This window comes from Petromyzon marinus, chromosome 39 (genome assembly GCF_048934315.1).
Source record: "Petromyzon marinus isolate PM22_M1 ecotype Great Lakes invasive population chromosome 39, UKy_Petmar_22M1.pri1.0, whole genome shotgun sequence".
Classification (NCBI taxonomy): domain Eukaryota; kingdom Metazoa; phylum Chordata; class Hyperoartia; order Petromyzontiformes; family Petromyzontidae; genus Petromyzon; species Petromyzon marinus.
This window is the reverse complement of record NC_133705.1, coordinates 10,789,110-10,802,525: the sequence shown is the minus strand read 5'-3', so window position 1 is coordinate 10,802,525 and position 13,416 is coordinate 10,789,110. Positions and strand designations below refer to the sequence as shown.

The 13,416-nt window shown below is 54.2% G+C and overlaps 1 protein-coding gene across 1 annotated transcript in view; it reads right to left on the bottom strand.

Moving 5' to 3' along the window:
* Positions 1–13,416, bottom strand: part of WNT4 (Wnt family member 4) — a 29,856-nt gene that overhangs the window by 6,988 nt on the left and 9,452 nt on the right. The window contains exons 2-5 of the mRNA XM_032968087.2: positions 6,465–6,790; positions 3,420–3,551; positions 2,546–2,688; positions 701–841 (exon numbers count right to left, since the gene is read on the bottom strand). Coding sequence (XP_032823978.1) covers positions 701–841; positions 2,546–2,688; positions 3,420–3,551; positions 6,465–6,790 — 742 coding nt within the window. The remainder of the gene's footprint in view (positions 1–700; positions 842–2,545; positions 2,689–3,419; positions 3,552–6,464; positions 6,791–13,416) is intronic.

Sequence of the window (13,416 nt, the reverse complement as noted above, 5' to 3'; positions counted from 1 at the left end):
CTATGCCATACATATGGAATAGGTGGGGTCCACATTTTCGCTGCACCGCCGCACCCCTGGAGAGCCAGAAGTACGGCTCCTCCCCGCCGCCTACCCACGGCGAAGGGAGTTTCGCAACAACATCAGCCGTGCGCGGTGATCCACCAACCCCCACTCGCTGCTACCTCCACAGCGCTGGATCGCGAGCAGCCGTGTGCAGCGTAGCCACCAATACCAAACAGCCGTCAGTAGCCACTAAGTGACGGTGACCACGCCGCATGTGCCGTGCCAGGTGCACTTTGAGGCCGCGTGAAGTGACAGGTGGTCACGGGACAGACCCAGGTGTAATGGGTTTGACTGCTGTGCCAGGCTAGGTGCAGGAGGACGAGGTCATGGGACAGACCCAGGTGCCATGGGGTTGACTGACTGAGATGACTGGCAGATGCACCACTTGTGGTCCCTGCTGTGCCAACTTAGCGTAGCCACCACCACCACCACCAGCGCCCGGCCGTTGTTATTATTATTAATATCATAATGGAAGATGACGAGGTGAAGGTGAGCGTGCAGCAGGATGGCAACGAAACGCCTTCATCCAGCAGTGGATAATAGACAATGGCTGCTGCTGCTGCTGCTGATGATGATGGTGGTGGTGGAGATTGTGGTTATTGTGGTTGAACACGTGGTGGAGGAGGGAGGAGGAGGAAGAGGAGGCGCGTCGCACCTCCGTGGCGCCGTCGAACTTCTCCTTGAGCACGGAGCCGATCTTGCGGAACGGAGGCAGCGCCCTCCAGCAGGTGCGCACCTCACACGAGCCTGACACGCCGTGGCACTTACACTCGACACGCATGTGGGAGACTACAGCCTGGAGACAACGGGGAGAGACACGCGGAGACATGGAGAGACTGGGAAGACACGCGGAGGCACACGCAGAGATGTGCAGAGATACGCGGTGGGTCTCTTCGCGAGAGTACATGGGCCTCTATGCGCGAGTCCATGGGCCGCTATCCGAGAGTCCGTAGGCCTCTATGCAAGAGTCCGTGGGCCTCTATGCGAGAGACTGTGGGCCTCTATGCGAGAGACCGTGGGCCTCTATCCGAGAGTCCGTGGGCCTCCATCCGAGAGACCGTGGGCCTCTATGCGAGAGTCCGTGGGCCTCTATGCGAGCGTCCGTGGGCCTCCATCCGAGAGACCGTGGGCCTCTATCCGAGAGTCCGTGGGCCTCTATCCGAGAGTCCGTGGGCCTCAATGCGAGTGTCCGTGGGCCTCTATCCGAGAGACCGTGGGCCTCTATCCGAGAGTCCGTGGGCCTCTTTGCGATAGTCCGTGGGCCTCTATCCGAGAGACCGTAGGCCTCTATCCGAGAGTCCGTGGGCCTCAATGCGAGCGTCCGTGGGCCTCAATGCGAGCGTCCGTGGGCCTCTATCCGAGAGACCGTGGGCCTCTATCCGAGAGTCCGTGGGCCTCTATGCGATAGTCCGTGGGCCTCTATCCTAGAGACCGTGGGCCTCTATGCGAGAGACCGTGGGCCTCTATCCGAGAGTCCGTGAGCCTCAATGCGAGCGTCCGTGGGCCTCTATCCAAAAGACCGTGGGCCTCTATCCGAGAGACCGTAGGCCTCTATCCGCGAGACCGTGGGCCTCTATCCGAGAGTCCGTGGGCCTCTATCCGAGAGTCCGTGGGCCTCTATGCGATAGTCCGTGGGCCTCTATCCGAGAGTCCGTGGGCCTCTATGCGATAGTCCGTGGGCCTCTATCCGAGAGTCCGTGGGCCTCTATGCAATAGTCCGTGGGCCCCTATCCGAGAGACCGTGGGCCTCTATCCGAGAGTCCGTGGGCCTCAATGCGAGCGTCCGTGGGTCTCTATGCGAGAGACCGTGGGCCTCAATATGAGAGTCCGTGGGCCTCTATGCGAGAGTACATGGGCCTCTATGCGAGAGTCCATGGGCCTCTATGCAAGAGTCCGTGGCCTCAATGCGAGAGTCCGTGGGCCTCAATATGAGAGTCCGTGGGCCTCTATGCGAGAGTACATGGGCCTCTATGCGATAGTCTGTGGGCATCTATGCGATAGTCCATGGGCCTCTATCCGAGAGTCCGTAGGCCTCTATGCAAGAGTCCGTGGGCCTCTATGCGAGAGACCGTGGGCCTCTATCCGAGAGTCCGTGGGCCTCAATGCGAGCGTCCGTGGGCCTCTATCCGAGAGACCGTGGGCCTCTATCCGAGAGTCCGTGGGCCTCTATGCGATAGTCCGTGGGCCTCTATCCGAGAGACCGTGGGCCTCAATGTGATTGTCCGTGGGCCTCAATGCGAGCGTCCGTGGGCCTCTATCCGAGAGACCGTGGGCCTCTATGCGATAGTCAGTGGGCCTCTATCCGAGAGACCGTAGGCCTCTATCCAAGAGTCCGTGGGCCTCAATGCGAGCGTCCGTGGGTCTCTATGCGAGAGACCGTGGGCCTCAATGCGAGCGTCCGTGGGTCTCTATGAGCCCGTGGGCCTCCACGCGAGGCTCCGTGCGCCTCTTATGAGACCAGCGGGCCTCTCCGCGAGAGTCCGTGAAGCGCGGCCCTCACCTTGCGGCCGGCCTCGTTGTTGTGGAGATTCATGAGCGTCCGTGCCGGGGAGCCTCCCTTGCCGCGCTCCCTCGCATCCACGAAGCTCTGCGAGAAGGCCACTCCGTAGGCGATGTTGTCCGAGCATCCCGACCACTGAAACCCTGCACAAGCGACCACAACAGGGGGGTGGTGGAGGGTTTGGTTGGGGGAGGGCTACGTGAGGGCGGGGGGGGGGGTCAGTGAGGGGGGGCCTCTATAGCAGTACGTAAGGGGGTGGGTTTGTAGAGGATTGCCCTAGTGGGGGGCCCCTGAGGGTCTCTGTGAGGGGGGCCCTATAGCAGTGCGTGAGGGGTGTGTTTGTAGAGGATTGCCCCTAGTGGGGGGCTCCTGAGGGTCTCTGTGAGGGGGGTCCTATAGCAGTCCATGAGGGGTGGGTTTGTCGAGGATTTCCCCTAGGAGGGGGGGCTCTGGAGGTCTCTGTGAGGGGGGGCCTATAGTAGTCCATGAGGCGTGGGTTTGTCGAGGATTTCCCCTAGTGGGGGGGGGCCTGGAGGTCTCTGTGAGTACCCCCCAACCCTCCCTCACCTCCCAAAATGGGTTCCTGAGGGACTTTGTCTCCCCGGTAGAGATCTCAGAGGGTGTCTGTGAATGTGGGGGTCCCAACCCTGAGGGTCTCTGTGAGGGTCTCCCCGATAGGAAAATCCCTCAGGATCTCGGAGTTTCTCCCAAGTGGGGGCTCCTGAAGGTCTCTGTGAGTGTCTCCCCGATAGGGAAGTACCTGAGGATCTCGGGGAGTTTCTGCGTGGTGTGTGGGCAGGGGGTCCCTGAGGGGGTCTCTGTGAGTCTCTTTGCTGGTGAGGGGGTCTCCTGAGGGTCTGCGCGAGGGCCGTACCCTCAGGGCTGGTGCCGCTGACCGTGCGGTCGCACCCGCACTTGTCGAGCTCCCCGCTGCTGCAGCCGCGCGTCACCGCGTGGGCCACCGCGGCCGCCGCCACCGCGTACACGAAGGCACCTTCCCGCGTGCCTGCAGCCAGCCAATCGGAGAGCGGGGATCAGCAACACGCCGGCCAATCAGAAGGGCGAGAGATGGAGGGGGGAGGGGAGGAAAGTTAGAGATGTGGGGTGGGGGGGGGGCAAGATGCTAACTCAACCAATCAGAGAGTGGCAGCGTAATTGATAAATCAACCAATCAGAGATGGGAGGGGGACAAGGTGTTGGCCTCAACCAATTGGGGAGTGTCAAAGTGACGAGTTTAACACGTAGGCTTTCACGTTATTATCCATAATATAAGTTTTTTGGGTTAGATCGCGTGGATATAAATGTGTCGTTAAACCCGCCACCACCCGACACAGCCAATGAGTAAGGTTCGTCACGCAAACAAGACGTGCCAATTCTTTACTAGTACAGCACACCGGTGTGTTGGAGAGTAAACCCGCAACATTTGCAATTCGAGTACGACACGTCACCAGTAATTGCAACCCAGCATCATCAGGTGGGCAGCCAGAGTTGTGGAGAAATTATGATGAATCAACCAATCAGAGCCATAGGGGGGCAAATTGGTGAATCAGCCAATAATATGTAGAGAGATAGGAGGGGGGGGGGTCAAAGTGACGAATCGACCAATCAGAAAGTGAGGGGGGCAAAGTGATGTAAAGAGCAATGCCACACGTTGAGCGACAAATCGGAAAGATGTAAAGCGTGATGGAACCGACCAATTGGAGCAAGGGAAAGCGATAAGCCTATCTGTCGCCAGATAATAAACTCAACACATATTGTCGACAACACGAGGGCCTTAAACTGTGAAATATACAATAGTCGACGTTTCGGGCAACGGCCCTTCTTGGTAGCACGTAAATGGAAAGACCCGAGAGACGGAGTGGAAGATAAGAGACTCCACTTGTTTACACCGTGGGGCCAGATGAGAATTAGATTTAAAAGGTTTTCTGACCGATCAAGAGAGATGCTCAGCACAGGTCTCCGTTCCCCAGTTTTCCTCTCACCATCATCTCGACCAGAGCTCCTGTTACCAGCGCTCCCTTCCCCGGGGGCTCACCCCCCGAAGCTCTCCTCCACCTCACCGTACGTCTCACTCGCCTCACATCTTCCGTTCCTTCTAAGTCAATCCTCTCTCAGCCCCGAGTCTCCATCTCCGATTAGCACGGGTTGGCGACGTGCGGTACGAAATAAGTTCAACATACTTCTTGCTTTCCGCTCTCCTCCCATGAAGATCTCTCTTCCTCCCACGCCTCGACCTCACAACAGTTCTCCTCCTCTCGTCACGTTTCTCATCTGCTCCACGTCTCGCTCTCATCCCAGCTCTGCCGCTCACTCACTCTGTCACCTCACCACATATCTCCTGCGATCCACGCCAGCTCTCCCCGAATGCGTCTCTCCCCTTCACTTTCTCACCCTGACTGACCTCTCCCTCTGGTGAGTCTCACCCAGGCTGACGACTTAATTCCAGCTGTCTCCTGGTGAGTCAATCCCAGCTCTTTCCTGGTGAGTCAATCCCAGCCCTCTCCTGGTGAGTCAATCCCAGTCCCCTCCTGGTGACTCAATCCCAGCCCTCTCCTGGTGAGTAAATCCCAGCCCTCTCCTGGTGACTCAATCCTAGTCCCCTCCTGGTGACTCAATCCCAGCCCTCTCCTGGTGAGTCAATCCCAGTCCTCTCCTGGCGAGTCAATCCCAGCCCTCTCCTGGTGACTCAATCCCAGTCCTCTCCTGGTGAGTCAATCCCAGTCCTCTCCTGGCGAGTCAATCCCAGTCCTCTCCTGGTGACTCAATCCCAGTCCTCTCCTGGTGAGTCAATCCCAGCCCTCTCCTGGTGACTCAATCCCAGTCCCCTCCTGGTGACTCAATCCCAGCCCTCTCCTGGTGAGTCAATCCCAGTCCTCTCCTGGCGAGTCAATCCCAGTCCTCTCCTGGCGAGTCAATCCCAGCCCTCTCCTGGTGACTCAATCCAAGTCCTCTCCTGGTGAGTCAATCCCAGTCCTCTCCTGGCAAGTCAATCCCAGTCCTCTCCTGGTGACTCAATCCCAGTCCTCTCCTGGTGAGTCAATCCCAGCCCTCTCCTGGTGACTCAATCCTAGTCCCCTCCTGGTGACTCAATCCCAGCCCTCTCCTGGTGAGTCAATCCCAGTCCTCTCCTGGCGAGTCAATCCCAGTCCTCTCCTGGTGACTCAATCCCAGTCCTCTCCTGGTGACTCAATCCCAGCCCTCTCCTCGTCAGTCTCCCTCCACTCCTCACCCTGGCTGACAATTTCACCTCACCTTTCTCCGAGACTCACCCTGGCTGATGACTCAACCCCCTCACCACCCCACCACCACCAATCCTTACCCTGACTGACCACTCAAGCCCCCCTCACCACCACCACCATCACACCACCACCACTCCACCACTCCTCACCCTGATTGACCACTCAACCCCCCTCCTCACCACCACCACTCCTCACCCTGACTGACCACTCAACCCCCTCCTCACCACCACCACCACTCCTCACCCTGACTGACCACTCAACCCCTTCCTCACCACCACCACTCCTCACCCTGACTGACCACTTAACCCCCCCTCACCACCACCACCTCCACTCCTCACCCTGACTGACCACTTAACCCCCCCTCACCACCACCACCACCACCACTCCTCACCCTGACTAACCACTCAACCCCCTCCTCACCACCACCACCACTCCTCACCCTGACTAACCACTCAACCCCCCCTCACCACCACCACCACCACCACTCCTCACCCTGACTAACCACTCAACCCCCTCCTCACCACCACCACCACCACCACTCCTCACCCTGACTGACCACTCAACCCCCCCCTCACCACCACCACCACCCCCTCACCACCACCACCACCGCCTCACCACCACCACCACCACCCCCTCACCACCACCACCACCACCCCCTCACCACCACCACCACTCCTCACCCTGACTGACGATCTTGCCGAACACGCTGGGCCCGCTGCGGGTCGTGCTGCAGTTCCAGCGCCGCTGTCGGAACTGGTGCTGGCACTCGGCGATGGCGACCTGGGCGCCGCGCCTCACCGCCTCCATCACCTCGGTGTGACGGCGGCAGAGCTGCACCTGGCGAGGCGTGAGGCCGCCCAGGGACTCGCAGGCGTGCGGGGAGGAAGACGACGACGACGATGATGATGAAGACGACGACGAGGAGGAGGAGGACGACGACGATGATGATGAGGATGATGATGGGTCAGAGGTCACGGCGCCCAGAGATGCCAAGCGCGAGAGCGCTCTAAAGGAGGGGGGGATGACAAAGAAAATGAAGTTAACGATGACTATTGAGGTAAATGACGACATTTATGAGGTAAATATAACTGCGAGGTAAACCGCAATAACAACGATGGTAATGTTGAGGTAAAACATGGGACAATTTTGAGGTAAATATAACAAGTGTGAGGTAAACTACGGCAATAGCGGTGAGGAGGACGAGTTACATCACGACAATTATGTGGTAAATAAAACCGAGGTAAACTACAGCGATAATAACGACGACGATTATGAGGTGAATAACGACTATTGAGGTAAATATAACTACTGCGAGGTGAATTACATCAATAACAATTATTAGGCAAATTAAACAACAACGAGGTACACTATAACAACGGTGAGGTAAATAATGGTTGCCCGAAACGTCGTCTCATATACGTCTATTTTCAAGCCACACACACAGTGTTAGTTGTTTTATCCGTGTGCGGATATTTGTTTTTATGTGTCTGCATTGCTGGATTATCCTAGTAGCAAAAGTAGCTACATATGTACGTAGCTACGGGCCCCGAACTCTCCAGGGTCCCGCGTTAAATGCTTTCAAGCTATAAATTCCGGTTCAGTGATTCTGCACTTGCTCTATTACTATAGTACTACACCGCCTTCAACTTTAATGAACGACTAGGTGTTTAAGGTTAGCGATTTGTCGTGTTATCTGGCCGTATAGCAAATGACAAAATACTATTACTTGACTATGCAAGTTAAAAAAAACAGAAATGCGTTTTAATGTTTATGTTTTTTTTCAGGGGTCGGCGAGTTCCTGAGGCCCCGAAGCCGCGTGCGGCGACCTCTTTAAATGTGACCTCTTCGTGACTGTTACTTATAAAGGGACTCATTATCGTCTCGTATTCAGCACCACAGCGAATTTTGCCTCTTCAAATATTTAATTAAATTTGTTATGGAATTCAAAAACGATGGTTCTTCTTGTAAGGTTTTCGGTTGCCGAACCCCGGTCTATATTACTAAAATCGATTAGTGTCTGTGTCTCTCTGCTCGTCTGTGTATGTACGTGTGTCTGTGTCTCTATGTGTGTGTACGTGTGTCTGTGTCTCTATGTGTGTGTACGTGTGTCTGTGTCTCTATGTGTGTGTACGTGTGTCTGTGTCTCTATGTGTGTGTGTATGTGTGTCTGTGTCTCTATGTGTGTGTACGTGTGTCTGTGTCTCTATATGTGTGTGTATGTGTGTCTGTGTCTATATGTGTGTGTGTACGTGTGTCTGTGTCTCCATGTGTGTGTGTACGTGTGTCTGTGTCTATATGTGTGTGTACGTGTGTCTGTGTCTCTATGTGTGTGTGTGTATGTGTGTCTGTGTCTCTATGTGTGTGTACGTGTGTCTGTGTCTCTATGTGTGTGTGTGTGTACGTGTGTCTGTGTCTATATGTGTGTGTACGTGTGTCTGTGTCTCTATGTGTGTGTATGTGTGTCTGTGTCTATATGTGTGTGTACGTGTGTCTGTGTCTCTATGTGTGTGTGTGTATGTGTGTCTGTGTCTCTATGTGTGTGTACGTGTGTCTGTGTCTCTATGTGTGTGTGTGTGTGTACGTGTGTCTGTGTCTATATGTGTGTGTACGTGTGTCTGTGTCTCTATGTGTGTGTGTGTATGTGTGTCTGTGTCTATATGTGTGTACGTGTGTCTGTGTCTCTATGTGTGTGTGTACGTGTGTCTGCGTCTATATGTGTGTGTACGTGTGTCTGTGTCTCTATGTGTGTGTGTATGTGTGTCTGTGTCTCTATGTGTGTGTACGTGTGTCTGTGTCTCTATGTGTGTGTGTGTGTACGTGTGTCTGTGTCTATATGTGTGTGTACGTGTGTCTGTGTCTCTATGTGTGTGTGTATGTGTGTCTGTGTCTCTGTGTGTGTGTGTCTGTGTCTATATGTGTGTGTACGTGTGTCTGTGTCTCTATGTGTGTGTGTACGTGTGTCTGTGTCTATATGTGTGTGTACGTGTGTCTGTGTCTCTATGTGTGTGTGTATGTGTGTCTGTCTCTATGTGTGTGTACGTGTGTCTGTGTCTCTATGTGTGTGTGTGTACGTGTGTCTGTGTCTCTGTGTGTGTATGTGTGTCTGTGTCTCTATGTGTGTGTACGTGTGTCTGTGTCTCTATGTGTGTGTGTACGTGTGTCTGTGTCTATATGTGTGTGTACGTGTGTCTGTGTCTCTATGTGTGTGTGTATGTGTGTCTGTGTCTCTATGTGTGTGTACGTGTGTCTGTGTCTCTATGTGTGTGTGTGTACGTGTGTCTGTGTCTATATGTGTGTGTGTGTGTCTCTATGTGTGTGTGTACGTGTGTCTGTCTCTATGTGTGTGTACGTGTGTCTGTGTCTCTATGTGTGTGTGTGTACGTGTGTCTGTGTCTCTGTGTGTGTATGTGTGTCTGTGTCTCTATGTGTGTGTACGTGTGTCTGTGTCTCTATGTGTGTGTGTACGTGTGTCTGTGTCTATATGTGTGTGTACGTGTGTCTGTGTCTCTATGTGTGTGTGTATGTGTGTCTGTGTCTCTATGTGTGTGTACGTGTGTCTGTGTCTCTATGTGTGTGTGTGTACGTGTGTCTGTGTCTATATGTGTGTATGTGTGTCTCTATGTGTGTGTGTACGTGTGTCTGTGTCTCTATGTGTGTGTGTACGTGTGTCTGCGTCTCTATGTGTGTGTACGTGTGTCTGTGTCTCTATGTGTGTGTGTATGTGTGTCTGTGTCTATATGTGTGTGTACGTGTGTCTGTGTCTCTATGTGTGTGTGTACGTGTGTCTGTGTCTCTATGTGTGTGTACGTGTGTCTGTGTCTCTATGTGTGTGTGTATGTGTGTCTGTGTCTATATGTGTGTGTACGTGTGTCTGTGTCTCTATGTGTGTGTGTATGTGTGTCTGTGTCTCTATGTGTGTGTGTATGTGTGTCTGAGAGCGGTAGTGTAGTGGTCAGCGCGCTGCGCTGCGAACCCGGCGACCCGGGTTCGATTCCCGCTCTCGGCCAACACCACCAGTGACGATTTTCTGAACCGGTCCCGGGCCACACGGCACACTCACAAAAGGTAAAAGTTCCACCCCCCCCCCCCCCCCCCCCCCCGTATAGCCTTTTAAAGGAATGTTGGGGCAAGTTCTGTTCGTGAGAAGTACCTATAAAGGCCGGCAGTGCACACGAAGGGGGAATGGATGGGTGGCCCAACACTACGCCCCGTCGCCTTTGTCTCTCCCGTGCTGCTGTTCGACACACACACCGCAACTAGGTACTCGTTTTAAGGCTGAGCCGACCTAGAGAAGGCCCAGAGACCGGCTCAGACATACGCCGCCGATGTCGGTGGCTGTGAACGGGAATCGAACTCGGGCTCGTTGCCAGGTGGCTCGCAGTGGGCAGTGTGTGGTTTGAGAGAGGGGAGGCACTGACCCATCTCGGTCATCATATGGGATTGATTTGGGTGCGCGCGTGTGTTTTATTTATTTGTAATATTTATCTTTTTATTTTTATGTTTCTCTTTTGTGTTACTTTGTTATTTAGACAAAACGCAGTGTAGTCAGCGATTTCGCCTCTCTCTCGCGGAGATGTTTTAAAAGTGGTGATGCAGAAGGTTGGCGGGGGTGTCGGCTCAGTGGGTGAGCGGTAGCGTAGGGGTTAGCGCTACGCTGCGCTACGAACCCGGCCACCCGAGTTCGATTCCCGCTCACGGGCCAACACCAGCGACGATTATCTGATATCGGTCCTGCGCCTCCTCTAGGTCGACTCGGCCTCAAATGAGTACCTGGTGCGATGTGTAAACATCGCCACTGGGGAGACAAAGGCGGCAGAGCGAGGTGCTGGTCACCCACCCCCTCGTGTGCTGTGCCGGCCTTCGTAGGTGCTCGCTAACAGCACTTGCCCCAACAATCTGTTAAGGCTACACGGGGGAGTCTTTGTTGATGATGATGGGTTAGATGAGCGATGGTAGTGATCATGTTGTTCATATTCATGGTGGCGGGGATGTTGTTAGTGGTAGTGATGTGAGTGATGATTTGAGTGGTCGTAGTAGACATCTGTGGGAAAGAACTTCCTAGCTCATCGGATTCCTCCAGCACAAATACATATTCTGATGATGGTCGTGAAGATGGTGATGGTCTTGTGCTTAGTATTGGTCGCGTGGCGATGTTAATGATGGCAGGAGTGATGATGATGATGGCAGTGCTAATGAGGATGTTTGTGGTAACGCTGGTGATTCATCACTGTAATCAATTAAACAGGAAACAAGATAACAAAACACAGCATCACTTTTATCAGTGACCGTCCCCCCCCCCCCCGTCTCTCTCTCCCCAACTCCCTCCATCACCACTTTCCTCTCCATTCTCCCACCTCGACCAGCTCTCGACTCCTCCGTGTTCATTATTTTCTTTCTCTCTCCCCTTCTGACGAGGGTGGAGTTGACGTTCATAGAAATGGTGGTGTGGTGGTAGAGATGATGATGATGGTGGTAGTGGTCATGGTGGTAGTAGTGGTGATGATGATGGTCGTGGTGATGATGATGATGGTCGTTGTGGTGATGATGGTGGTAGTGGTGATGATGATGGTCGTTGTGGTGATGATGGTGGTAGTGGTGATGATGATGATGATGGTCGTTGTGGTGATGATGGTGGTAGTGGTGATGATGGTGGTGGTAGTGGTAATGATGATGATGGTCGTAGTGGTGATGATGATGATGGTGGTAGTAGTGATAATGGTGGTAGTGGTGATGATGGTAGTTGGTGATGATATGATACTGATGATCGTGGTGTAATAATTGTGGGAGTAATTATGGTGTGTTAGTGGTGATGATATGGTGGTGGTGGTGGTGATGATGTTGATGTTTGCGTGGTCTTGGTGGCAACGATGATGATTCATTACTACTATTACTCAAACAGGAAATGTGATAGCAACACAAACAACAGAATAACTTTTTTTTTCATCAGTGAGCTCTCTCTCCCTCCTTTCCTCTCCCTCCCTCCTTTCCTCTCCCCGAATCCAGCCCTCCACTATCTCCCCCCCCCCCCCCCTCCGTGTCCGTCTTTTCTCTCTGCCGCTGGTCGCTCCTCTTCCTCTCTTCTCTCACCTCTTCCTACCATCTCCCATCTCTCGCTTCCCCGGGTCTCCCCACCTCGCATCACTCTCTCCCCATCGCCGTTCCGTCCTTCGTCCATCTCACCGCCTCTCGGCTCCACCATCCTCCTCTCCCTGCTCGCTCTCCCTCTCTCTCTCCCTCTGTGTCTCTCCGTCTCTCGAGATGGCTGCATTTGTAGAGTGGCGTTGCTGCATCGACCGCTAACATCGATCAATTCCTGAAGAACCTAACCTGGCGCGAGGGGCAAAAACGTCGGACATGCGGCCGAACAACACGCGGACCGAACACGAGCCTGGGACAAACTACACAGCAGCGGAGATCCCTCGCCGGGGGGGGGGGGGGGGGGGGAGGGTTCGATTCCCGATTGTACGCGGGGAGCGGTGGCGCTGAAGTTAGCGCCGCACCGCGCTCACGAACCCCGGCAGAGGCCGGCCCGAGTTGGAGTCCCGCTCGCGTGCCAATGGAGAGCGGTGGCGAATATCTCGACGGGTTCCTGGGCCTGCCCCCTTATAGATCGACTCGGCCTCAATCGAGCAGCCGGTTGCAGTGTGTGTGGTAAAACATCTGGGGAGACAAAGGCGGCCGAGCGTGGAGTTTTGGCCACACGCCCGCTCCTTGTGGCGTGCGGGCCTTCATAGGTGCTCGCAAACACCACTTGTCCCAGCAGCCTGTTATAAGCTATGGGGGTGGGGGGGGAGTGGAATCTTGTCTATTGGAGTTTGTATGTTCTCCCCCGATTCTGCATGGGTTACCTCTGGATTATCAAGGTCCTCCTCCGATAGCTAAAATAAACACACGGACAATGTAACAACCGGTATAACTCAACCCCCCCCCAAATGCTGAAGCATTTTACCATATTGCAAATTAGACTGTGAACTATATCTTTCTTTTTTTATTTTACCGGGTAAGGCCCCACTCAGCTAAGTAGCTCTTCTTCAAGAGCGACCTGGCCATCGCAAATGATAGCTCAACGAAGTGGGCTTGTCATCATCATCATCGTGTGATGAGATGTATAAAGCAGCCAAATACTCTAAACGCGTGACGTTGGTTCTTTAATGTGGAGGGAATAACCGGAGGACCCTGAGAAAAATCCACGCGACCATGGAGAGAGAGAGAGAGACACGCACGAACTCCGTGTGTACAGCAGCAGGCGTCAGGGTCAGGATCAGGATCGAACCCGCGATCCCCTGTACACCAGGCGAGGTTGCTGACATCTCATAGCCACCGCTGTAGGGGGCGCAGTCATCCCTCATCCCCTCTCTCCTCCCTCCTCATCCCTCCCTCACTCCTCTCCCCACCTCCTCCTCCTCATCTCTATTTTTAAAACCACAATCAGTTTGCTTCTCTCAAGCGTTCATTACATCAGCCCCTCCCCCACGCACCCCCTCCCCTACTGAACCCCAATCGCTTATCTCTCCACCACGTGACTTCCCAGCCCCCCCCCCGCCCCCCCCCCACTAATTAAACTACTAATTGAATGGGGACCGCCATCAAACACTGCACTCTACATGTTGGGCACTTAACCAGCGCTTACTA